Raw genomic sequence first — 27,656 nt, 5'->3', positions numbered from 1 at the left:
AAGAACTTTAAATTGAGAGAAAAATACAGAAGATACCCGCTGATCAATATTTTTACCATGACGTAGAGATATGTGCTGCTTAGATACCTGATTTGCTTAAAATCAGAGTGGAATAAATCTTAAATACTTACATAGGATTACTGAAGCATATAGCTTGGAAAAGTATTCCTTAAAATATACAGTTAAGAATATTTAGGCAATAAAATTAAGATCTAGCTAAGTTTTCAGGACTCTAAAGCTCAAATAAAGTTTTCTAGTTTAAATCTAATTATACATCGATTTCAAACCTGGTAAAAATCTTTCTGAAAAAGAAAGGAGAAGAGAAACCTTTTTATCTTTAAAAGGGAAAAATCATGAATAATTTCAAGTGAAGAGTCAGTTCTAGGACTGTGGGATCTTGCTAATATATTGTGAGCAGAAAAAAACAGTGAAATTGGATAAATAAATGATTTGTTATAAATTATTTGCAGGGAATGGTGCATCTTCTAGTTACCTGTCTATCTTGCTGTCTTGCATTTATAATGATTCCTTCTGCTGTTGTTGCTACAAGACCTCTTCATTTTCTGAGGATTTGTTCTAGTTTCTTCATCAGGTGAAGGTAAATAATCTTGACATATTATGTTCCAATTATAGAATGAAAAACCACATGAAAGACATTGCCCACACAAATAAGTGAAAAGTTGGTCATTTGCTCAATCGTACGATAGGAGGAGATAGCAACATGGCTGAGAGCCTAATTTCTATAAGACTATTCATGAAATGTTCTCTTTCCTACGTTTTTAGTCAAGAGGAAGCTAAGCAGGTGGGGGTTGTTCATTTTTCCCCCCTACCCCCTTTCTTCATGAATGTCTCTGTCAGTGCATGCTGGAGAGTCATCCAGTGGCCTTTACCAGCCTGGGCAGCCACGTCAGGCGCCTAAATCTATACCTCCATGGCTTTAGAAGTGATGGGCTTAAACAGTTTCCATGGTAATTGTAACACTCCACTCTTCAAAGTCATGTATTCGTATGTCAGCATCTAGATAGCAGCAGACAGGCCAAGGTTTTCCAAGGATCATCTTTTTGAGTCTGGACCATGAGTACAGCAGGATTGCTCATTGGTTATGTTTGATACAAGATGATGAAGAAATACAAGTTCTAACAAGCTGATAGATGTGTGTGCATCTGAAATATATATAAACAGTGTGATTAAATGAAATATGTTTTTTTAAGAATAGAGTGCTCTGATCTGCCCTGAAGCTGTGCTGATAATGGCCATTTTTATTTCAAAGAACTGTGGGAGGAAGGAGCATAGATGTGGTATTTCATTACAACTCTTGAAGAGGGAGGACCATGTAAAGACAACCTGTCCTTCTCTATTCTTTTTTTTTTTTTTCCCCAGCAGACTCAAAATGGCTTGTGCTGAAAAATCTCAGCATGTAGAAATTGCTTCATGAAATAGCCCAGATTGGAAGGGACCTCAAAAGATTATCTGGTCCAACCTTTTGTGGGAAGAGGAGCCTAGCTGAGATTATCTAGCACCCTGTGCATTGCATCTTGAAAAACTCCAGCGACAGGGACTGTACCATGTCCCTGGTGAGACTATTCCAGTGAGGAACTAGCTTAACAACTAAGAAACCAGAAAACACATTTTATGTTTGGTGGCCAGTCCTGACTACCTCAACTCAATACTTGTCAATATCCCTGTGTGACCTGTTTGTGTTTGTAATGTTGTGTGTCCTCGGAGTGAAGGCTGGGCTGGAAGGAGAGTCAACATATAGGTTCAATTATAATTCTGTGCAGAAAATCATACACATGCTGAGTTTGATTTCCCAGAATCAATGTACGTCAAATATAAAGTGTTTACAACTTTTCTACAAAATATTTCATATGGCCTGGATCAATGTTGTTTGGGATTCTCATCCACTCCTGGTCAGACAGAAGTGCAAAAGTAGTCACAATATACTCCATAAAAGAAGGATGTTTGGTAGACACTGGTAGCACAGTTTGATTCCAGTCTAATTGTACTTTTACAGGCAACTGACAGTAAATCTCTTTTGCACATGCTAGCAGAACAAGTACATTTGAAATGCGTAATGGATAGATGTACATAGAAGAGAGATGTACATAGAAGAGAGATGTACATGTGAGCATATCTTTGAAAAACTTTCCTTAAACAAGGATGATTTCTGAAAATCTTAACAAATTCTGACTTGTCTTGGAGATTTAACACCATAAATGCTATTCAGAAGTGTAATGAACCACCACATAAACACAGAAGCACTGGTATGGTAGATTTACATGCACTTGGGAAAAAAAAAGACACAGCTTTTCGATCAGACTAATAGCTTGGAAGTAGCTTCAGGAGGAGAGCTGGTAATCGCATTTGACGGTCTGAATTGATGGCTGATGGCTTGTAAAGGGCAATGCACTGGAGTGATTTCAGAGAGCTTTTAATAATGCTTAGCAAATGATCACGCTGCACAGTCAATCGCTTTGTAGATGCCAATATTGTTTTCACCCTCCCAGTAAGTTCAAAGCATAGAAAAAAAAAATCAAATGAAAGCACACAATTCCATACTTAGTCAAGATAATCACAGTATCCAGAAGGAAAACAAAAAGTGAGATTTAAGGAATAAGCTTGAGATAGGCAAGGAATAATTGTAATTTCCACTTGCGATTACTTACGGATTCTTCTAGGATCCATTTTCTGTTTATAGTTGCACTGCAGTAAGTCTTAAAACCTGCTAAATCCTAATTCATGACCAATGTTAAGGAAGACACAATCAAAGCGTCGTTACCCAGCAGAAGGGTGTTGAGGAACAGACTCCAGTTTCTGCTTCCTGTCTATAGATGCAAAGTTTGCAAGATTTTTTATGTTGTTCTCCTCTAGGGGCAAGTGGAAGAGCTCATGAATAGACATAACCCCTTAAAAGTACGATCCACACTCTCTATTCCCTCTCATGAGATCTGGGAAGAGCTTTTTCTCTTTTTCCATTCACTTACTTTCTGAGCAAAACTTATTGGAGTAGTTGAAAAACAAACCAAAATAGGTCAGTGACATCTTCAGAAGATCCAAAGTGAAGAATATTAAAAAAAAATAATGATTTCCGAATGCCTCCACTTCAAGACGACTTGTAATACTCAAAACAAAATTTTTAGAAGTCATAATGCTCAACAGATCAACTTAATTGTATGCATTATGATTATTTCATATCATGCTTTGCTCTCACAGTCTTAGTTTTAACTTTCTAAGTTTCCTGCTGCCAAGAGCAACATTAGAGAGACTTGCAGGTAGTGTATTACCTGTAGGGAATGGTTTACGGACCAGTACTGTAAGGCTCTCAGCACAAAGGACCTATGTTATTATATGCAACATGTAGTAACGTTTTCATTTCTGATGTACAGAAGGTAAGGAATTTTCCAAGTAGCAGTGATTAGCAAATTGGAGTATTGCCATTGATTCAAGACTCACTCACCTGTGAACTGTTGAGTCCATTTTCTTTCTTTAAAAACTGGTAGGAGACATCCCAGCTTTGTGAGTTGTTATTCTCCCCAACTTATTTAGATGGTGGATTGGAGGGACATTACATATTCATTTTGATTAGCACTTCATAGGTTTTAAATCTTTTTATGGTCATCCATTTTGCATAGTTTACAGCTTTGTTATGTTGATTTTGAGAGTGGAAGAGTGTCTTCTTCCAGAGGAAAGGCCTCTGGTAGAATGCCTTTTTCTCAAAAGCTAAACAGGGAGGGTCCACTGTAGTTATCAGTTTTCAGGGGAATGATTGTGAATATGTTTTAGGTGCGAGACAAAAACAATTAATGTTGCCCAAGAATCCCTTAGGAATTCAGGGATTCAGGATCATCCATGCCAACACTTCGTGTTACTGGTTTGACTGGATAAATATGATATTTTACAGTTTGTTCTTACACATGCTTTATGTTTCTGCAGCTCCAAGAAAACTTGAAGAACAAGCCTCCGTTTTGCTTTATTCATATTTTGCTGAAGTTTACATTTACATGTTGGTGATGAGATACATTGACTTCTGCTTCATCTCATGTTCACCTGCATTTCCAGCAGATGCGGTGACATTAGTTATTACTAATCAATAGGTGTTAATAAAAGGGTTGTGAATAGACTGAAAATATTTTCTAATGTTCTCTGGTGGTAAATCTGATTTTAAAAAGATAATACTAGTTTTATTTTCCATTATTTTTATTTCTTAACAACCTGAAGCACAGGTTCTTACGGTCATGAGCAAGTTATCGTATTGTGGCCATTGATTTCAGTCAGTGGTTTGGGTACTGTTTTCTGGTGAGATGTTTTATACAGAGAGAACTTTAATGAAAATCAGAAAAGGAAGAACGCTTACAGTTTTATTGCTGACCAAGATTGTACATATAACGATTCACCAAATTATTCCCTTTACCCTAAAGGCAGATCTTCAGCTAGTTTAAGTTGTTCTTACACCGTCGTACCCCTAAGACCTACACTACATTACACCATGTTATTGCTGGGAATGTAGCTGCTTCCCTACTTGCCCAGAATTTTCCTTTCACCCCGTGATACAAAATAAATAGTAAATTCTTTTCTTTCACTTTCCACATTTCTTATTTGTCCCTTACAACAGTAAACCCACCACATCAGTATATGTTCATTTTATGTGACTTAAATCTTCAAAGTTGGGAAATTTACATTAGCTTATTGGTAGTTTTGTTGATGCTGTTACTGGTAGATATAAAAACAGTAATATTACACTCCAAATTTCTATTCTCGGAACAGTTTGAAGGGCAAATTGTTTTATTTGTCTATTGATTACATTTCATACGGTCCTGTATCTTAGTCTCCTTTACATATGCATAACTTGTGATTAGTATGCGTTATTCCAACTGCTTCTTAAAGGTGTCTGGAAATCAAGACAACTGCACTAAGAACAGTGAGCCTAATACCTGTTCAGTGGAAATACTCTGGCAGATATTTTTTTTCATTGACACTGTGACAAAAATAGCCACAGTCTCCAAGCTGTGAATTGGAAAGGAAAACAAAGGTTTTCACTGTGTACAGGCTCCTTTGATGGTTTGACAAGACCTGTAGTGTTGCAAAGTATGATGTAGTGCATGAACAGAGATATTCATTATAATCTTCTTTGTACAGACATCTCACAGTATAATCTTCATGTGAAGTTCTTATACTTATTTGCAAGAAGTACCAGATGGTTTAATTTTCTGTTTTCAGGGTGCATCACTGTTAACTTACTGCAAATAAATGCAAGAACTATGTCAAATTAGACATTCAGTTTTTCTGTTAGAAAGTGAAGCTCCTCAACAAAGTTCCAAAAGAGTTTTGTCCTTGTAATTCCTTGCACAGAACTGGAAATGTGGGTAAAAACTCACAAGAAAAAGAAAATTGATCTTTTGCTTTATTCCCAGCTGTGAAACCTTCCATGGCCAGAAACTCAGTTGAAATGGGGACATAAAAGCAAAAACTAACTGCAGCTTCCATTAGAATGTAGCAAAAGAATGACCTGGGTTGTCAAATTCAGTTCCATGAACATAAATACATAGTATTGAAGAGTTCACAGCACTTCTATTGTTAATCTCCCCCAAAAACACAAACCGAAGAACACTCCCTAAAATGATCTTAAGACTTTTGGTACACAGAATCTAAAATTGCCAAAAAAAACCCCCAAACAAACCCAACCTGAAACAATATGATACAATGAAGAGGAGGGATGAAAACGTGATATCCTACAACACTCCAGTGGTAGGATAGCACTCTCATAAAAAAATTCCAAATGACTCAAAAAAAAAAATCAGTAGCCCAGAGGCACTTGCCAGTCTAGTTGGTATTATAATCCTTTATTGTTCTCAAATTAGGAGACTGTCTTTAATCCTAAGCATGCAAACAACAGATGCCAACTAAGCACTTTAGGTTTTTGTAAGCCTTTCCCCTTAGTATGTTGTTGTTTTCTGCCCATCACCTTGCTGCAGAGGGGAGCAACCTGTTCTGTGCTCAGAAGACAATAGATACATCAAAGAAGAGTCTGGGGAAAGAAAACTTCCTGAACTCTACAATTAATTATCAGAAAATATGAATCATGAGGTCAAGAAAATATGATACAATATGTGCCGAGAAACATTAACAAATACAATTTTTTTGCTTTAGTTTAATGCCCAAAGCTTTATTTCACAGGCTTTCCGAACTCCAAGATCTTGTTACACAGTCACTTCCATCTCTGTCTCAGGCTCCATCTTGAAACAAGTAGATTTCCCTAATGCTCTCCTTGGGAGGCTCTCCGTCTTCTCCCAGTCTTCTTCTAATCTTCTCCAAATGTCTAGACTAAGTTTTATTAATGGATAATTCAAAGCCATTAAATCTCATTCCAGTAATGCACTTTAAATTGAATAATTATTCTCTCTCTTTCCCTGGTATATACACCCAAATGTATTTATTTTGTAATTTACTGTAATATTATTATTGACACATTTATTGCTACCTTTATTTTAGTAGCATAAATGAGCCAACTTTTTAAAGTCCCCTCTAAAAGAATAGATTCTCTTTTTCCCTAAGCACTTAGATAGATGATTTTTTATTCTTATTTGAGATGTCCTTTGTGAACAAAATCAACTTGGATTACAGATGATATCTTAAATGAGCTCTTGTCTGCATCTTATTCAATGGTACTACTGCTTCCCTGTGTCTGCCAAAACTCCTTACCTTTTTAATCTTAGAATCCTATTAGGTTCTTTCATGACTATGTCTCACTGGTAACTCAGAGTTGTCTATCATCCATCATCAATACATCCTTATTCCTCTATTTCTCTGTCCCTTTAAATTGATGGACATCTATCTAATTTAAAGAAAAAATGGTCATCGTATAGCTAGTTACCTGCTCCACTTTCAGTTTTCCCTTTGTTTTCCTGAATAATGCTCTTGTCCTCCTCAAATTGAACAGAAAAATAATGCTGCTCTTAAAACCGAGGGGAAGGAAGACGGACAAGGTGGAGGAGGGTGGGTTCATACCGTGTATTCTCCTGTCAGCCTTTGTAAGTAAACTTGAGAAAGATAGTCGCACTTTTATGCCTCCCCTTTGGGATTATGACGTTTTTGAAGCAGATAGTATGGGCACAAGATTGCAGTGTGCATACCTGGCATTGTTAATGAGAACTGATCCTGTTCCCAACTTCCCCAGATTTAACAGAAATTACTTTGAACATGAAGAGTGCAATTGAATGCCCACACGTTCAATTCTTAATTTCAGTCTAATTTTCATCTCTGGGAGCATAGAAAAATCCAGGGGTGGAGTGTCTTCAAATTATTAGTTGGCTCCACATGCAGAAGTGGACACCTCTGAAGGAAGACCCCCATAACGGTGTGCTCCCCAGGTGCCTTCCAGGCACGTGGGTAAAGGGGCCAGGCTGCTCAAAAGGAGACGATGGGGCCAGACTTTCAGTAGTAGCTCACTCTCATTCTGCCACAGCAAACTGTTTAATTCCTACACACCTGCAAGTTCTCACAGGAAAGATGAAAGTTCTGCTTTTCTTCTAAACAATCTTTTAAACTGTTTTTACTGTCCATGTTTCTGCCTGGAATTTACTGTAGAGTTCCTATATCTGCACTGTAATTTCTGCATGAACTCCGGTATTTTTTGTGAATACGCTATCGCTTAGATTTTCCATCTTCTGTCTGTTCTCAATCAATTTAGTTTTAACCTTCTGATAGGGCATGTTGCTATGTCTTGACCTGTTAATTTAACAGTCTTCCCTCTCATCCTTCAGGCTGTTGTCATGTCTCTTTATAAGCTCCTTTTTCATAACCTGAGGTCTTCAGCTTTTAAGGCTACCACGGTAAAACTGGGCTTCCAGCTCTTAAATCATTGTTGCAGATCTTCCCTGAATCCTGACAAATTTTCAACATTATTTCAGTGAAGTGAGATTTACTTTTTTCATATTTCTTTTTTTTCCAGTTGATTTGATAGAAAATGTTTCCATAAACAGAGCAGAGAAAGCTGCACAGTTATGAAATCTTCAGATCTATTGTTCTGAGCTAGAATTTTAATTTTTCACCACCTCTCTCCAGCAACTAGAGGGACTTCACTGAATTCCACTCCCAAGCTTCTTGTGTGTGAATGATTTTTCCTGTTGTTAACTTTAGTTCATATATTATACATCTCATCTATAATTTATCATAGAGAGGGACTTTCTATTATTTATCACCTGCATAAGGACATGCATGTGCACACATGCATATATGGGATATTTTCTTACATAAAACTAAAGATTAATGTTTATATATTTAACTGAGGTCATAGTCTAAGCAAATATTGCTCCTAAAAGTTTTGGAAATATTTCTTTCAGCAACTCTACTATGTACCACAGGGTACAGTCTGGTAAGAAACAGGTGGTGCCTCTCCACAGAGTATTATTTTAATGTGAGGAAGAATTAAGGTAATTTAAAATTTTATCATCTTATTAAGGCTATGTTCTGTTTCCGTGTATTCCAATTTCTTCTTCAAAACTTATTGTCCTTTAAGAGCCTGTATTGGCCTTAAACATAAGTCATATTTTAAAAAGAGACAGGATTTTTTTTTTTAATTAAGCATTGGAGACTATTTCAGTTCTATTCCACTACTGCTATAGTGCAGCATTAAGCTGGGACTAGAATACAGAGAGATGACCAGGACTGTCCTAAACAATCATATTGTCTTTCATTTAAGCACTGTTTGTTGTTCAGAAGACAAGCTATCAAACAAGCTTCAAAATATGCACTCCTCAGTCAGTCAGCCTTCCCATACACAGTAAAACGCGTGAGAATTTTGTCTGAATAAGGGGATAGAGAAGCCTGGGTCATACAGAAAATATTTGTTATTCATCGCTAAAAAAATCTGTTTCCCAAAGTACAGTGTAACAAGTGTTTACCAGTTAACTATAACAAACACTCCAAAACACAGAATCAGCATTTACCTACACATTCTCAGAGCTTAGGCAGCCTGAAATAGCAATCTTTCTTTCTCATATTAAAAGATCTATATGAACTTTAGCAGCCAGAAAATATTGGGTACCTGTTATTGCTGTCACCCAAGTACGGTGAATGGCGGTTAAACAATGGTTTATTCTGCCACCAGTACTTGAGGGTTGCTGATGCAGAAAAAGCAACATCTGAACTAAAAGATGGTGCTACGTTGAAGTCATTCATTTTAACATATTACGTTCCTAGAAGAAATAAGTGCAGATTATGTTTGAAATGGCGTTAATCACATAGCTTGCCTCTGAATGTTCAGGTGTTGTAGCTTCTATTTAAATGGGAAATTATTCTAGGAAAATTTAGCTAAAATGGCTCTTAGAAATTAAATGAGAAAGAGTAGCTTTTCAGTTAATTTTTTTTTTTAAGGTAGGAGGAAATGAAATACTGAATAGCTCTTACTTTTGGTAATGTCACTTTCTTTCCCCATCCCTGTCATTTTTTTATGGCTGCATTTGTATAGTAGAATTTAAAAGTATTTTTATAGACACCAGGCAGTACAGATTCCTAGCCACCCAAGTGATAGGACAAGGGGTAACGGCTTTAATCTGAAAGAGGGTAAATTTCGATTAGATATAAGGAAGAAATTCTTCACTATGAGAGTGGTGAGGCACTGGAACAGGTTGCCCAGAGAAGCTGTGGATGCCCCATCCCTGGAAGTGATAAAGACCAGGTTGGATGGGGCTTTGAACAACCTGGTCTAGCGGAAGGTGTCCCTGCCCATAGCAGGGGGGTGGAACTAGATGATCTTTAAGGTCCCTTCCAACCCAAACCATTCTACAATTCGATGATTCTGTGAAATCAGGTGTCTCCTTTGGCATCCATCATCTCATGGGTATACTATGCAGACTATGCCACAGAAGAAGAGCTAGCCGGATAATAGGAAAAAAGTGTAGAAGAGTTTCAGCATTAATATCTCATTTTGAAAGATTAGGTCAAAACAAGTCAATGTAACAGGTTGGTCACACAATCAGATCACATCCAACCATTTACAATTAATTATTCAAGCCTCTCTTTGTGCCTTTGTCAATTTGAACAGAAGAGTTGCCAGCTGTTGAGTCTCTATTGAAAACCAGCCTTAGATCGTTATTATTGAACTGTTCCTTACTAGACTCTGGGGCCAATGCTACTGTCAGAAAGAAAAAGAAATGAAACATGGCATATTGACTTTTGCATCTTTTGGATATTATTTATTTAACTTTTCTCCTATCTGTGTTCTTTGCTCTGCAATGTACTCTGCTTTGTACAATGCTCCCTTTGCTCTGGAAAGAACGAAAAGTCAGCAAGGCTCAATTTACAGGGATTGCATATGTGTTCCACCTTTTTAATGAAGATGCTCTAGGGAGGGAAGCACCGTCTCTCAACTGTGGACATGGTGTAGAATGCAAATCCTAGGGTCAGTGATACAAACTCTTGGGGCTCTGCCTAAGACAACTGTAGTGAAGAAAAATTGGCGTTCTCCTGGGAGATGAATACTGTGAACTATGAAAGCAATAATGTTGACCCAAATAACAGTTGCTCAAGAGATTGAACCAATGCAAAATTTGCTTAGAATAAATGCCATATAGCTGTCAGATTTTGTTACATTAATTTTCTTTTTAGAAGATTCATTTATGGCTGTTCACATCCCTAAGCCATTGGCTGCATAAAAGAGTATACCCAGATTAAAGTTGAATATCAAGAAATGAGAAGAAAAATAGTTTTTATTCAGAGCTTTTTCTTCATTACTTTTTTGCTGCCTGGTTTTGAAAAATAGGGATAATTATTTTTAAATGTTCTTATCTAACTGACACTACCGTTTTTTGAATGCTCATGTAAAATGTCAAGTCCCCAAAACTGCACTGTGTTCTCAGGAAAAAGAAGTACATTGCAGCAAATGGGGTGAATATCCTTACATTAGATGATTTTTTCCAAAAAAGAGTACTTTTAGACATGCATTTCAAGCACTGTGTACAGAGTCATATTTCTTTTCAGGCAACTGTCATGCACAAGTAAGAACAACAAACCACTGGTACATGACTTTAAATCCCTTTTAAGCCATGTTCTGATGGATTAAATGAGACACGCATATATGGCTCACAGATTTCATAACGCTCATCTACTCAAAGGTGTATTTTGTCCCCATATGCTGATCCTTTAAAGACAAATTCCATGTGTGCAGTTGGCCATTGTTGTTCTACGTCTACATGTGTGCAAGGGGTCACGGATGTGTCTGGTTTACTTACACTGTGTACGCAACAACAGTTGTACTACACCGACGACCAGTGCAAAGCGTGCACTTTAGGTTCTGCACGTCTTGGAGGGACTGAACGTGCTGTACATGTGCAGGCATTTCTGTCAGGTCAATCCTGTTTAGGCAACTTTATGCTGCTGCATTTTCTGGGAATGGAAGAAATGTCAATTATATAGATCTTCATGTATAAATGCTATTAGCATGGTCAAGGCCATCTGTGCTAATGTCATATGATGCTGACAAGCAAGGTCACTCTGTGATTCAACATGTTCTTTAATGGCCTGTGGAGATAAAGAAAGAAGCAATGACTGCTCAGGAGGACTGCTTAGGGTCCAGGCAATGCTGGTCTCTGCTTTGACTTTTTGGTTTTTTTTTTAAATCTAATGCTATGCTTCTTCAAAAATAAGTTTTAGAAGTGGAAAAAATGCTTTGTGTGACTTTCAGCCTAGTCTAGTATTTAGAATACAAATTTGCTTCTTCTGTTTTCTTAACATTCGTCATTTAAAAAATACAGGAAAACACATTTTAGTGGCTCTTGTTGCTTAATAAATGGTGCCATGCAGCCCTAGAACAGAGCTGTAATGGTTAACAAAACAGACGCTTTTCATCATTTATAGAATTAGTTGTATCTTTAAGTACAGGAACAGCTCAGGAAAAGCAGAAGAATGTTTTTAACATCGGCTTGCCTGAAACATTAGTCTGGCAAAAGGCTATATTCTCAAAATAATGTATTCTGAGGTCTCCATACAAAATGAGCAACAGGGCAAACAGAACAGGTACAGCATGCTTGCAAACACTCCGGCAATTGAACTAGCAGAATAGTAGTAACACTTAGCTCATACACAGAGCTTTGCATATTCAAACTGTGTCCTTGTCGTGTACCTACACAAAGGGTTGAACGTATCTGGCAGGCCTTCAGGCACAGCATGTAAAATGAGGAGTAAGAAAGGATGCTTTTGTGCTTAAAGCCCAGGACTGCGATACAGGATTCCCAAACCTGCCACAAACATGCAAAATAAGGTTAGGCAAATCGGTTCGCTTTACTGTGCCTCAATTTCCCAATGAAATAAAAATAGGAAAGTGTTGAAAATTACCTGAGAAATGTATTTAGGCGTATTTGCATAACGTTCCTGATACCTGGACAGGCTTCCAAGTCATGGGTTTCTGAGCAGTTCAGGGAAAGCAATAAAAAACACTAAAATACTTACATTTATTCTAGAAGTATAATGCTTATCGTGCTTATTATGTATTTTTCTTTGTGCTGCCAGTCTAAGGAAAGTAATAGTACAGAATCAAAGCAATCTTTATGAGAAGGTCTTGAACTACACATCGTTCCTAGTTTTATCTCACATATATCTTTGAAATTAAGTTGGATTGAAATACCCCATAATCTTGAGCTGATGCTCAGCATAAATCACACTGCAAATTTAATACATACTGAAAAGTTATATTTACTGAACCCTTTTTATTGCTAAAAAGTTAGTTTGCCAAAGATGTCAGCAAAGAGCCTAACTTAGTGAAGCATGGAAAATAAATAGTGTAATAACTGTATCTACTTACAACATTATAATATAACTCACATTCAAAGTGTTTCTGATTATTGAAATGTTGTAAGAATTATAAAACTTTGTAACCCACAGAGTGAGGTCTGCATGCACGCTACACTAAATCCCCGTATGCTGTTGCAATACAATCTGCAGATTATCAGGAACTGCTGGCAGTTATTTCAATTTAAAATCAGTGTGTGCTTTTTTCCTTCTCGCAAAGTTGATTATACATGTGACTTATCATGTATGATACTTAGTTGCTATTTTTCTAATATTCCTTTATGGGGTAATTTGGATCAAGGGGCATAGGAGTTTTTTTGTTTCATTATACAGTATGGAACAATCTTTACATACTTCTGCTCTTACTACTGTCATCCTAATGCTCTATCTCTTCTGTTTCAAACACTGCTTTGTTATTTGTTCTGATACTATGCTGTATAGGCACCCAGAGAAGGTTCTGTATGTTCCTATACCGAGGAAAATGTGTATCGAGTCCTAAAAGATGGGTCTAGCTTGTTAGGAGAGTATTTTTGAAAAATGGTAAATGTATGAGTGGTAATCAGAGCTGAAAGAAGTTAAAAACACAAAAAGTATGAAATGGAGCTCTGCGCCTCACCTGTGTTGTGTGGAAGGGTAAACTAGTGGCAGAAGTAGGTTCCCATCATATTCTATACCTGGGTATGTTTGGAGTGGAAATCAGTGTGTATGAGAGAGGGTAAATTTCTAGAGGAAATGTAGTATGCAGCTAATGGTAGGGGACATTTTAAAAAATATTTTGATTTTTAAAGAGCTGTTGAAAAGTGACTCCATAGACTTAACACTGTTGTCCTGTTCAAAAAGATAGAAATATGCATAATTCATTGGTTTTATCTTCCTTCTAAAAATTATTCACTGAACACTAGACTTTGTCCCCAGGGGACTGGCCAAGAGTCTCAAGGGGAAATTATTTAATTTAACTCTAATTCCTAGCAGAGCTACTTCCTCCCGCAGTGAATATTTTAAATATTTTTATCCAAAGAGCATAGGTTTACTTTTTCGAATTGAATGAGGAAGATAATAACTCCTTCCCAAGTCATTACGCTGAAACCAAATTAACCTGTTTAGATTTCCCTAATTTTACATTCTCAAAATAAATCATTAGGTAAAAATGCTACACTAGAATGTACTATATGAGGCTTTGTCTTTTAGTTACTGCATATACCTTAAATACAAATTCTGAATACTCATATGTCTTGTGAATCTTGAATTGATTTTTTCATGAAGAAAGTGGGTATTGTTCTAAATTTCTCACAAAACTGTTCCTTCAGGTTGAGATGCTTCATTACCTTCACAGCTACCTGCAGAATAAATGTGGATAAACATGTGGGGCCACAGAGCTTCAGCTGCTCTAATTAATGTAGCATAATATTGATTATTTGCAGTTAGTCAAAATAATTCTGCTGCTGGTGGCACTTCTTATTCTGTGTGTGCAAGGCTGTGATTTATTCTGATCATATTGTCTATAACACTACATATTCTGCATATACAATGATTTCCAAGCTATAAACTATTAAGGTGCACATTTGATGATGGAAACATAAACCAACTGCTGTTCAGGCCAGAGGAGATGGAGGTTCTCCCTTTACTTAACGAGCTTGTGTTTAAAATTACATGCAGATAGAAGGGAAAGGTGGGTTATGTTCCTTCATGTTGTAGAGAGTAAAGCATAATTTTATCTGTGCTAAGCCACTGGTCAACTTCAGGCTATTTATTTATTTGAGATGCATCAGCAAAAGTCTGAGAAAAGAAATTTTAATGCTCTAGACAGCTCCATATATCATGGGCAAAGCCAAATCCTCTTTAATCAGAGCCCTAAAACTAGCTAGTGATTTAAAATTATCTGCTTTTTTTCTAGCTGAAATAACGAAAACAGCTTCTACAGCAAAGTGTGCAAGGACCCAAATCACCTAAAATTGTGGTATTAAAGATTATGGCAGTTTTATTTAATATGCTGGAGGACTGACAGTTAACAACAGCGGGTAGTGAACTGTAGCTGTTCATGCCTAATATACTCATAAAATATTAAAAGGGTGAACAATTAAATATAAACATTATGTGATCAGTCACATTTATACTATCCAATCATAAAGTAGTGACAATTAACATAACCTAGTCTATGTACACAAAAATACAATGCCTGCATCTATTATGCTTTAAAAAAGAGCATAGTTATTCCTCCTTTATAAAGCTTGAATACTGCATACATTATACAAGTGGAATTGGTACGGACAATTGTCATGAAATACATTTTTGCAGTCTCAGAAACATGGAGGGGGCAATAAAATGTGTTCTGATTTGTGTAATTTGTCTAACAATCTGGTATTCAGAATAGCCATTATCCTAGCATCCAAACGTATTCAGAAAATGATAGCACTGCGCATATAATAGCACTAATAGTCATATATCTTTCCTTGTTCTGTGATTACAGAAACACAACTGAACTCATGTTACAGTTGAATTTAAAGCAGCTAAACCATGAATACCAATACCACTAGCTTTCAGGACCTCTTTGATTTTTGAGCATTGTGTTCAGACCTCATCCTATCTGAGTGTGAACCCAACATGGTACCACAACCCTTGTTCCTATGGTAATGCTGTAATTGACTCAGCAGATAATCTCTCTCAGCTCAATTTATAAAGCCAAAATTGAAGCTTCATTTCCTTCCCCCCCTTTCTTTCTTTTTTTTGCTTTTTTTGGTTTCTTTCTTTCTTTTTTTTTTCCCTTTCTCTTTGTTCCTTTCTCCCTTTCTCTCTCACTTTAATTTTATTCACTTTGTGGTTCCACACACAAGAAGTAGGCAGGTTTGTTGTTTTGGCATAGTAATATTGTATGCAAAACATGAAGGGAAATCTGGAACCTTTAGCTATGGCAAAATCTCAAGTTATAAGACACGGTAAACCATTTTGGAATGGAGAAGGAAACGCCATGGTATCTAGATTTCACTAAATCCATTTTCTTTGCAGAGATGCAGAAAGACATGGTAGATCCCTCATACTCCTTAGGTGCCAAAATAATAATAATTTTATGTTAACTGTTTTCCTCTTTAAGCTTTTCTGTTTTCAAGGATCAAGTGGATAATATTTCATAACCTTGCTCCTTCCCTCTCCTGGTGTTTTAGAGAGATGGTGATGATGGTTGAATTAGACACCCCATGCTTTGAGCAGCTCTGACTGCCACTAGCCGAAGGGCAAGGTGACTTGGTGATCAATAACAGATTTACTTGTGTCCTCTGATTCAGACTGAGCTGCCGTCCAAATAGATGTTTCCTGAGGAGGGACTTGACTGAGTTAGAGAAGGTGAAGGCTTAAAGAGTGATGGTGTAAGAAAAAAATCTGTCTTAGTTTTGAGCTATCTGTTTTACATGAATTTTGCAAATTTAAGAATCCATCTATTTTACAGCTAGAACCATGTCAGGCCATAGGATTGGAAATGTTTATAAACATCCTTAACTCTTTGTGGTGTGATAACCTCAGTTATTTTTTATTGAACTCAAAACAGATTATGTGCCTACATAAAATAGAAACATACCTCATGTGAGGCTGCTGACTTGTTTTATAAATTCTCAAATTTAATTCTGGGAAAACAAACAAACAAACAAACAGGAGAACAGAAGGAAAAGGGAAAACTGGCTGCTGTGGAACTGAAGAAAACTTCAGACCTGACAGATCAGTCTTATGGTAGACACATCTCTGTGAGCTTTGAGGAACAATAGATGAAATATGACAACAGCCGCCTTTGCATCAGACTACTTCCTATGGCTTTAATGCTTATTTCACAGAATCACAGAGCGGTGGGGGTTGGAAGGGACCTCTGAAGATCATCTGGTCCAACCTCCCTGCCAAGGCAGGATCACTTAGGGCAGGTTACACAGGAACGCGTCCAGTCGACTTTTGAAGGTCTCCAGAAAAGGAGACCCCACAACCTCTGGGCAGCCTGTTCCAGTGCTCCGTCACCCTCACAGAAAGAAGTTTTTCCTCATGCTGAGGTGGAACTTCCTGTGCTGCAGTTTATGCCCATTGCCCCTTCTCCTATCACTGGGCACATCTGAAAAGAGACTGGCTCCATCCTCCTGACAGCCACCCTTCAGGTATTTATAGACATTGATAAGGTCCCCTCTCAGCCTTCTCTTCTCCAGACTAAACAGCCCCAGGTCTCTCAGCCTTTCCTCCTATGAGAGACGTTCCAGTCCCTTAATCATCTTCGTAGCCCTCCGTTGGACTCTCTCCAGAAGTTCCCTGTCTCTCTTGAACTGGGGAGCCCAGAACTGGACACAATACTCCAGATGAGGCCTCACCAGCACAGAGTAGAGGGGGAGGATAACCTCTCTCGACCTGCTGGTCACACTCTTCTTAATGCACCCTCTTGGCCACCAGGGCACATTGCTGTCCCATGGAGAGCTTATTGTCTACCAGGACTCCAGGGTCCTTCTCCATGGAGCTGCTTTCCAGCAGGTCAACCCCTAACCTGTACTGGTGCATGGGGTTGTTCCTCCTCAGCTGCAGAATTTCTTTCCTTGTGTCAGGAAAAAATGGGAAGATCAAAGACCTTATTTCCTCATGAGTAACATCGTACTACAGTGACACTTGATAAATTTTGCTACCGAATTTTTCTCCCAGAAAAAGAGTCAGGCTCATGGTAGCCTCTCCAGTTATCAGAACAAAGACCAGGCCATGTGATGCAAGTATATATTTGGTTCTTCAACAGATGTGCCTGAAGGGTGGAGGTTCTAACACAGGGGAGGGCTAATTTCATTGTAATTGATTAAGGAAGTTAATTGCCCTTGGGCTGTAGAACAGTGCTGTGGGTTCCCTCCTGCTCCTGCTCTCCTGGAAGTCAGCTGCAGATTGTGTCCCAGACGGTGAGAGGGGCAGTGGGCAACACACTCCAAAGGTGCAAATTATAGACCCCAGAGCTGAGGGAATATGAGGAGCTAAAGAAAACAGTTTTACCCTCTGTAGGGTCTGCTAGCAGGGCCTGTGAGATTGCCTGCATCCCCGGGGGGAGGCTGTGCTGCTCAGAGGCGCGTAGTCATGTTTTGACCGTCTGCACCACCCACTGTGAGCAACACCCCAGGTGTCTCATGTAGGTTGGGTACATTATGTGAGTGGTGCTTGGAAAAGTGAAATCCTTACCTCCTTCTTTCTCTACACACCTCTCTTTCCTCATCTGATCTTTGGTTTGTGTGTCAAAAGCATTCACAGGACTGTGGCTTCAGGGCACAGTTTAAGCATGGCTGCTTCCAGCACATTTTCCATGCCCAGAGCAGCAGATTGTTTTGCTTTGAGAATGATGTTGTAGCAGTGCTATAAAACTGAGTTATAGGTTACTCTCTCCTTTGGCTCTGTGGGGAGGTTTCTCCCTTTGCATGCACAGGTCATGCGAGAAACTTGCTTAGCAGAAGCAATTCTATCCAACAGAGGTGACAAGTACAGCTGATAAAAGTTTATTTGTTCTATATTATCATTTGGCACACGATTAGAACAGCCATCTGTTCTCTTAATTTCTATCAACCCAATTTAGACTGCAGTAACATAATGCCGTTAGATGTGTTTCCAACAAAGTAAAAATTAAATATGATTTTTTAAACCATCCTGAGGATAACATTACCCCTATTTAAAGACTACCAGCATGCTGGGGGAGAAGGCATGATAAAAGAATAATTAATGTTACAGTTTTAAAATATTCTCATTTTCTTACAAGAATATTATGCACTAATTCAACAGGAAAGTGTTCACATTTTCTTATGAATTATACATGAGAACAATTTCACATAGCAAACCTAAACAGAATTATTTTAACTTATTACTCAAACCTGTAAAATTTTATTTTAATCTCTGATATTATACTGTCTAATGGAAAGCATTAAAAATCTTACATAAGAGCAATTTCATAACTGTTAATGTGACCTCACTTAGAGAAATGAACACATGATTTGCTAATGCAGCTCAACTTTAATGAAGTCACTAGGTTATTTAGGGCACTAGTCAGCAGATAGATAGTAAAATGAGAGGTGAGTTTCTAAATACCATGGGATTTGGGGCCCTTAGTTCAGGCTGGTCAAGCCTAGGTACAACCCAGTTCCCCCCGCCTCTGCCCTGTTTGTTCTCTTCAGGGTCTTACTACTTTGAAATATGTATCTTCAAATTAAGTGGTTTGGTAATATCTCAGATGAAAACAGAAATTTAAACTTTCAATTAATGAGTGAATTTAGCTAAGGAAAGGCATGTTGATAAAGTATGCAAACTGTTCATGTAATGGCAAATGATGATAAGGCTTGATGAGTTGCGGAGGAGATTGGATTGTGTGATTTGAACATGTAGGTTTACAGACAGGCAACACGTTGTATCTACAGAATGGGGGAAATCTATTCTCTAAGTCCATGACTCTGAAAAGGAGCTCACCATTTTCAATGAATAAGTGAAGCAAGTTATCACTGATAAGAGGACTACTGTAATTCCTGGATGCATAAGTGGAAGGAAAATTTGTATAGAGGAGAGCGAGGACATTCTGCATTCACTGTTATCAGAACCATTACTCAACTTACATGCATGATCCAAACTTGGAAAAGAACTTCAAAAAGTTGTTAAGGTGTTGGGCAAAAACTACAGGAATATTTTGAGAGATTAATAATTCACAGTAAATGATTTAGGAAGTTCAATCTGTATAACTAATTAAGGAGAAAGATGGTTTAAGAGGTAATTTCCTCATGTTCTGTAAGTACTTAAATAGGCAGAAGATTTCTGACTGCAGAGGAAATCTTTAATGAAGGCACATTAGGATCCAGTAGCTGAGGTCAAAGCCAGATAGACCACAAACAATACAATAATTTTCAAAAGTGAGAATAATTAACCATTGGAATAACTTACCCAGGGGTATTGCATGCTCTCCGCTTACAAGAAATCTTTAATCATGACTAATGTCTTTTAAAAAAAGCTATAGCTTAACTTCCAGATATGGACTTCATGCGGGAGTTAATGGGTGAAGCATGAAAGGTGAGAATAAATGACTCTAATGGTCTTTCTAGTCCTTGGATCTATATTTTTTTTTCACTAGTGCAGTGAGGCAAAGTTATGTATTAATGACAGATAGGATGTTGGAGAAAGAATTATGGGTTCCACTCCCTGTTTTTCCACTGACTTGTGTACATCGATCACATATCTCAGTAAGTTTCTCTGTAAAACATTTAAATTTTAAACAGTAATATGTTACCATGCTTGCTCGTCTCACCAAGGCAAAAGGTTCTAAGAGTTCCTAATCACCTTTGAAGCCTTTGAATGAAAGACATACTCTAGATATTGGGCCAGGTTTTCAAAGGCACCAAGCATTGAAAGCCAAAAGAGACGTAAGCTTTCAATGTCTCTGAAAATGAGATGCTGAAATTATATAATCAAGTTTTCAAGGCATTAATACAAACACTACTGAGGAGGAATAATAAATGGGAATTATGAGCTATGTTTTGACAGTGTTCTTTTTAATTGTTGTGAAGGAGGCTTCTCTGCCTTCCTCCCTTGAAGCCTGCTAACAGCCAAACAAACAAAAAGCTTCAGTTTATCTGAAAGGATGTTCCATTAAAAAAATCCTTACTTGGCATATTAAGTAGGTGAGTCAAAAAAATTAGACTTTGTTACAGCAAAGCAAAAGCGATTAAATTAAACGTGCCTCAAGAAGAAAGCACTCCCCTAGATCAACAGGGCAATAAAAGCTTGTCGATCCCCATCCTGGTGCATTTCTAAACACTTTTTGAAGTACAGAAGGCAGAACACTCAACACTTTGGCTTTGTCACAGCTGGCAGCCTGTCGGTTTTAATGAAAACGCTCTCCATTTAGAGGCTGACAGAAATTGCATGCATTTCCCCTTTTATTTTTCTGTCATCTTTTCTGTCTTGCGTTTTTACAGTAGAAGGAGGGGTTGGTTATTAAAGCATTACATAAGTATGCAAAATATATTAAGAAGAGAGGAGAAGGAAAAACTTTAGCCCTGCAATTATACACAATGTGTGTTGGTGAGAACTGTATACTGTGGGATAACATCTGATGTGTGGCAATAACTGTTTACTTTTAGTTATCTTTAAAGAGCGTAAGGCAAAAATCTCTAGCTAATGCTTTAAGTGAAGGTTTTGTTATACGATTGCCTGAGTAACTTCCAACAGGAAGATGATCTAAGCAGTGTTAGGTAGCTCAACTATGTTCGTAACTTCTCTAGAAAATATAGCAAGATAACACTGAACAATTTCTTGGCTCTGCACAGCTTTCACAGACCTCCTCTATTAAGTGGCAGCCTTTTAATGAGGGAATCCACTCTCATTGACCCAGATGTACAGCCGCACCTGAGGAAACTTGGTGCTGGGACTGAGGAGGGAAAGCTTCACCTGCAAATGCAAGTCAGTACTATGGGGTCTGGAAATAGCCCACAACACTGTACATACCCTAGTCAGTAGTCACTCCACATATTTGCCTAGTTTCAATTCCGGCACGAGTATGAGCGGCAGTAAAGTGTACAAGGTAGAAATACTGAGGAAGTGAGCTTTTGTCGGTATTAAGGGAAGCTCTGAATTTGACCTTCTAACTTAATTTCTGTGACAGTTGCTTCATGCTTGTCCTAAGAGAGACAAATTTAATTATTGATGATCGTATATGTAGCCCATATCTCAAAATTGCGCAGAGGATCTGAAAATAGTGAGAGCTTTAGAAAAGCAAAGAGAAAGGAATTAATTTTTAAACTTTGGACACGTTTGTATGATCTTAAACTTGTGCATACTAGTAGTCTCCAACAGCGTGACTCTGTAGAAATGGAATTGTGTATATTTAGCAAAGGTGAAACTGGATCCCAGAAAAAGAAAGCTACACGAAGCCACCGTACACTTCTGCCTCTCAGCTGCTTAGGTTCCACTCGCTTGACACAAATGCACAGCGTGTGCAGATTTACTGGAGGGACCAAAATGGTCACAACCATCCCACTAGCACCTTTTTCTGTGTTCCTGGTCCTGTGATATGATAACAGCTGAGCAACCTCTCCACTGACGTCTACCCCGGCACAGTTTGGTAATGGAGTTACATCCCAGCTTGAAAAGTCTGACCTAAGTCTGGACTGGGCTGCAGGGGACACGTCTGCGTGGTGTACGCAGCGCTGGTTCAGCAGCCTGGAAGTCCTGCCAGCCAGCTGGCGTTGCTGTGGGCAAGCTCGCATCCGAACTGGCTGTGCTGTCTGAAATACAGAGCTGGTTAACGCTCACACAGCTGGAGACAGAAACCAGAAGAGATTGCCTTTGCTGCATACCCATCGTTAACCCCAAGTCCTTAAATGTGATGCCCATCTCCTGAAGCTGTCATTTTATGCTGCCTACAGGCTAAGGGACACAACTGTGCTTTAATTACCTGTAGTCCTTATAACATATTTCTTGACAGAGGTAGATTTCCTTTACGAATATTTCAATAGTGCAAAATCTGCCTGTGACACAGGAGTCAAACAGACCCTAGTTTTCACACCAAAATTCTAAATATCCTTCTAACCTAGAATTAGGGGTAAAGGTAAACTTTGCTAAAGGCTACAGGTTTGAGTACCTACACGATGAGGAGATAGGGAGGAATGGGACAAGTGTTTATGTCTGAGTAATTGGGGACTGTGAAAGGAAAAGGAAGAAATACTCCGCACGGAACATGACACTACAACTAGGAGTTAGAGCATGAGAATCAACAACAACAAAAAGAGTATTCTCTGACCAGCAGGAAGTACTTCCTCTCCGCGAATCGGTATGAACCTGCCTCCCTAAAAAGTGGTAGGATTCCCCTTGCTGTGGCTTTGGAGCTGGGCTGTATGACTGGCAGCAGATAAAGAACAATCCTGTTATTGTCAAGGGGGTTCACCGGATGGTTGCCTGCACGCTTGCAGACTATGCTCTCTGGTTGCTAGTAAGTGGCTGTCAGCTGCCCAGTATTTGTAGAAAACCTTATTAGCATGTTTGGTCAACCTAAGCTATTTTGTGACTAGCAAATAAATAACTTATTAGTAATTGAAAAGCTAGGTAAAACATATTTTATTGGTTTAACTTATTAACTGCCTAGATAATTTCCTCCAAACATTACAACTAACATATTAAAAATATAAGATGCACGCTAGCTTTGCTTTTTTCATATAACCTTTTCAATGCCGTATTTCAGACACTTGGCTGTGAATCTGAAATATTACTTATTCAGGTGCTTTTCCTACTACACTCAACAGTACATTTTTTTATAAGTAATTTGTGTGGAAACACAAGCTTTCTGTATGCAAGCCATTAAATTTTCGGAAGCATATGAAGTCAATATGGCTCCTCTATAAGAAGGAACCTCCCTAGCCTGTAAACCCCCTGAGGCTGGAATATATTGTTGCTCATGGCTGAGGAGAGTGCTCTTGCCATCCATTCCTCCCTCCGCCTTCACGCCTTCCCTTGCCAAGCTCTTCTCCTTCAGTAGCAGACAAGTAGCTCAACACTTTTTATGCCTCCATTCTGGGGATGCATATTGTTAATATACTTCTTAATAATGGCACATGTTGTTCGAACAAAGAAGGTACTTCAGAGCGATATGTGCAGTGTGGTTTATGCTATTCCAAAGTTGTGACTTAACTGTTTCATGCTTGTGCCTTGACTTTCAGGAGAACAGGGTCAGTCAAGACAATTCACCAGTGTAGCATACAAGGATGAGAGCGGTGGGCTGATGTTGCTTTATTCAATATTCTTTGCTCTAAGGGTCAGTCCTGTCCTGTGACATTAAATGGTTGTTAATTTTTTTCCCCATTTCTTTTAGATTGTGGTTTAAAGGAGATTGCCCTCTGTAATGATACCATTTCCTTTCTGTCTTTTCTCTGCTGGATTGCTTTCCCACTGATGCATTAGTGAGCAAGTGTTCTGACTACACTTAATTATTAAAAAGTCATTGCTCAAATAGAGCTATGAAGAAAAGGAAATATTTCTTACTGCTTATTACTGAATATTAGTTCATAATGGGTTTCATCTTTATGTATTCTCTCCCCTAATTTGGGACCCAGGTATATTTTATAATACGTAGGTACAGGTATGTATATTGTAAGAGCTACCAGCTACTAGAGAAAAAAATAGCAGTCATAAAAAAGAAAAGCTATTAACATTTTCTCCGGTATAAAAGTTTTAGAAAAGCATACATAGCTTAGACTGCAGTGGCCAGATGAGGCCCAAGTTTGCCGTGCATTCTAACCCTATTACTTCCATTTATTGGGAAAAGCTTTAGAGTAAACACGTACCGTGTAGATGTTAGCTTTTCTGTGTCCTTTCTTTTAGAACATGCATTTACAACAGAACACAGGTGTCTGTGCAGGTGTCAAATGACCAAAACTGCACATGTGTACATACGTACCATGATGTTTTCCACATATTCTAGAGTTAATAATAAAAAATACATATTTGAAGAGAATTTCAACTGTTATTTTAAATTTGAGTGAACACTGGGAGAAATGCTGACCATGAAGATGTCAGTCTTGTTCAGTTTTAGGCGGCAGTCACTTTGCTAGACTTAATTTTCTTCCTGAAATAAATCTTTCTGTGTAGAATTAAAAAATAAAAATAAAATCCTTTGGATATTACATTACATGTCCTGTGCTGTTTAAATAAACCCTTCTTTTAGACACAGACTCTGCCTGCCTGCTTACATTGTGCTTCTCTAATCACGGACTGCAATATTAATTAAAAAAAAAACTGTGCAGCTGATCAGGTAATACATTAACTCACCTTCTGCCAGTAGCCTGGCCATGGAAGTATTGAGCTGCAGAGAGCTCAGCCCATCCTGCTGAGTCCTGGAGTGCATTAACCCATGGGAAACATGGACAGGGTGGGGTGGGACTGTTCCTGACAGTCGTGCTAACTTGCAGCTAGTGCAGGTGTGTAGAACTTCGCTGGGTCAGTGGTGTAGGCACCATCAGCAGGGCTGGTTTTGCTGTCCTTGTGTTCCCATCACACCTGAAGCAGGCTGTGGAGCAGGGCTGTGCAGTGCGTGGCCGGAATCCTTTAGCAAAGATGTTCCATTTTCTTGGGGTAAAAACTACCTCTTTTTGTGAGTTTCTCTTGCTTTCACTGATTTCTTTAGTTTAACTTTTTATGATCTTTTTTTCCTCAATTTTCTGGTATACATGGGCAACAAATGCCATCTAGGCTAATACTGTTTTATTATGTACGTCGTCCCAGGTCGTCGTTCTGCCATGTACAGCTCTGCTGGTGAATTGCCGTCATATCACTCTACAATATCGAATTAAACCAGATTAAATACTGCATTGGTTCTTTACCCTGTATTATATTTCAGATGCCTCTTGGATATTGACTGTGATATAGACCATTGCACATTTCTTTCCTTCATTCCTCACATTTTCCTTACAGATCCCTACCCCTTTTAAAAGAAGTGCACATGAGTTGATATCTTTATATGCATTTGCAGTGAGTACTTAACAAACTTATAATTGGCAGCTTCTAGACTCTGGACTTCAAGACCCCCCAGGCTGAGTCATCCAACCCCCAGCGTAAGCAAGCAGAACACGGGAACAACCTGCAGATATTTTAAACACTGCGATTTCTTGTGTCTTTCAGGACCTAGATTTCTCATCACATCCACGGGAGCCTTGTATATTTTAGATGTACAGAATGAAGATGGACTGTACAACTACCGATGTATCACAAGGCACAGATACACTGGAGAAACACGACAAAGCAACAGTGCAAGACTTTTTGTATCAGGTGCTCCTTTATATATCATGTTAAATTAAGTATTGTATATGCCTCTCTCTAGTGTGCTTAAACTGGCAAGGCAGGTTCTTGTGCCTGTATGGGCTAACAACCAAGTCATCTATCAAATGGAAGGTAAAAGTGGTCAGCCGTGAGCTGCTGATGCAAAACAAAATATCCCATTTTAAAATAATTTTTCCTGTTTTTCACCTCCTATTAGGTATTTCCAGAGAGTTTGTAGGGTGCACTGGCATTTAGTACAGTGTTTTTTAGTAGGTTTAGAGTACTTTATAAAAGGGCTGTGGATGGGATTAATTCGATTAAAAGTAGACATGCCCAGTGAAAGTGTCTGGTCGCCTTAGCTTCTCTTTGTAACCAAAGGAGAGGAATGCTTTTAGGGGTAGTGTATATCTGACCAACTTCAGCTGCCCACTTTGGGGTGAGATCAATTGCCTCATGGTGCCTATTTCTCTCTGTTAACCATGGCAGGAGCTCAGGACATTTAGCTCAGCTGTAGATGTTTCCACGACAGCAGTCTCAAGCTAGCTGAGGTACTTTTCAGCCTTCCTTTTCATTCATCACACTCCTCCCCTGGGGAAAGCAGTGTGTTCCCCTGCTTCCAGAAGGGATCTCCAGCCAGAAGGGGTACGTTACCTGTCCCAGGCCACCCAGGGTGCTGCAGGTAGACAAGAGGGTCAGCTCTGCTCCATGGGCAGAGCTGAGTATCAGGCTAATAGCCTTGTGCAGCAGGTAGGAAAATGAGAAGGTAGATGGGGTATTGTGACTTTTCCTTAAAATTGAAAATCATCTCCTGATTGTTGTGTGTGTGATGGGCTGTTGGGTTCTACATACACACACCAAGCACTTAGGGCTGTCAGTACAGTGCTGTTCCAATCTCACCTTCTCCTCATGTTGTCTCAGTGAGAGGAGGTACCGGTTGTGTGTGAGGTGAGAGGAGGAGTAAACCCCAGGCCTGCGTTTGGGACTTGCTCTCAAACATCTCTCTATAGGACTAGTTCTTGCCCATCTCCCCTTCCGCTCCCCCATTTGCTGGGTGCCTGTCACTGCAGCCTGTGTTTGCATGTAAGCAAATCTCAGACTGTGTTCCCACACCTGCAGAGTTAGCTGAGACTGTATCCCGGACTCTCTCTTCTTTCTCCCTGCATCCTTGCCGTGCAGAAGACATGCCCACCCTCCCACCGAAAGCTCCACAGAGCTTCTTCTCCTTTTCGCCGTTACTAAGTTGCCCTAAAAATCAGTCAGGGTATGGTGACCTTCACAGTCTAATAGTCAGTGAGGTCATTCTCCTTTTGACCTTGTCCTCTTGCCTCTTGGTCTTTTTGTCAGGAAAAAAATGCTAGGGATTAGGTCTCAGCTCTCCACCCTCTGTTTGAGAGCCTTAAGGGAGACAGAGGTGGGCACAAGGATTTGCATTGGTAACATATTTCCTGCCCTCCTCCAAAACGGTCATTGCTGGAAGATTCGGGAGCCTTCTGAACACACAAGTCAGTACTTAAATATTCTAATGATAAAAAAAAGATATTGTGATTGTTCAGGTTAGAATCACTTATCAGTCAGATCCAGGACTCTTTTCCTTTGATATGTCCCCTGTGGGTAAAACTCTTGCCTCTGCTTTTCCCAGCCAGATGAAGTAGTTTTCCTGCACAATAATCTGCCTGCTTTGGTCTTACAAGGATAGGTACGGTCCTATCCTTCTAGCTGGCTCCATAATATGGTCTGCTTCCGTATGAAGTCATGCTAAGGCTGAGCTAGTGGTAACATAAATAAAACCAGGCTTGTATCTTGGTTACCACAGGAAAATTTCCAGTTATTTCACTGAACGAAAGGGGGAAAATGAAAGCTCTGTCTTGTTTGTAATTCAGGACAAGCATCTAAAAGATGTGCTCTGTCTGGAGTTCCCTTTTCTGTTCTCCTCCACAGACCAAATCAAACCCGGAAATTTCACCTGTGTGCAGTAGCTGGCTTTTTTAATTCATTGGGGTTAATTATGCTCTATTAGAGCTATAGTGGGCTCTGACTTCCAGTCCTGTTACTCTACTGAACAAGTGCGGCAATTATGGGTACAGTTTGTCTGTTAATAGCTCTCT

General features: G+C 38.8%; 1 protein-coding gene across 1 annotated transcript in view; it reads left to right on the top strand.

The window, feature by feature from the left end:
* DSCAM (DS cell adhesion molecule) overlaps positions 1 to 27,656 on the top strand; it is a 491,161-nt gene that overhangs the window by 272,544 nt on the left and 190,961 nt on the right. Inside the window, exon 4 of the mRNA XM_082014240.1 lies at positions 25,414 to 25,560. Within this exon, the coding sequence (XP_081870366.1) occupies positions 25,414 to 25,560 (147 nt within the window). The remainder of the gene's footprint in view (positions 1 to 25,413; positions 25,561 to 27,656) is intronic.

Source organism: Phaethon aethereus, assembly GCF_964289735.1.
Source record: "Phaethon aethereus genome assembly, chromosome: 1".
Lineage (NCBI taxonomy): Eukaryota > Metazoa > Chordata > Aves > Phaethontiformes > Phaethontidae > Phaethon > Phaethon aethereus.
This window is presented reverse-complemented; position numbering and strand designations above follow the sequence as displayed.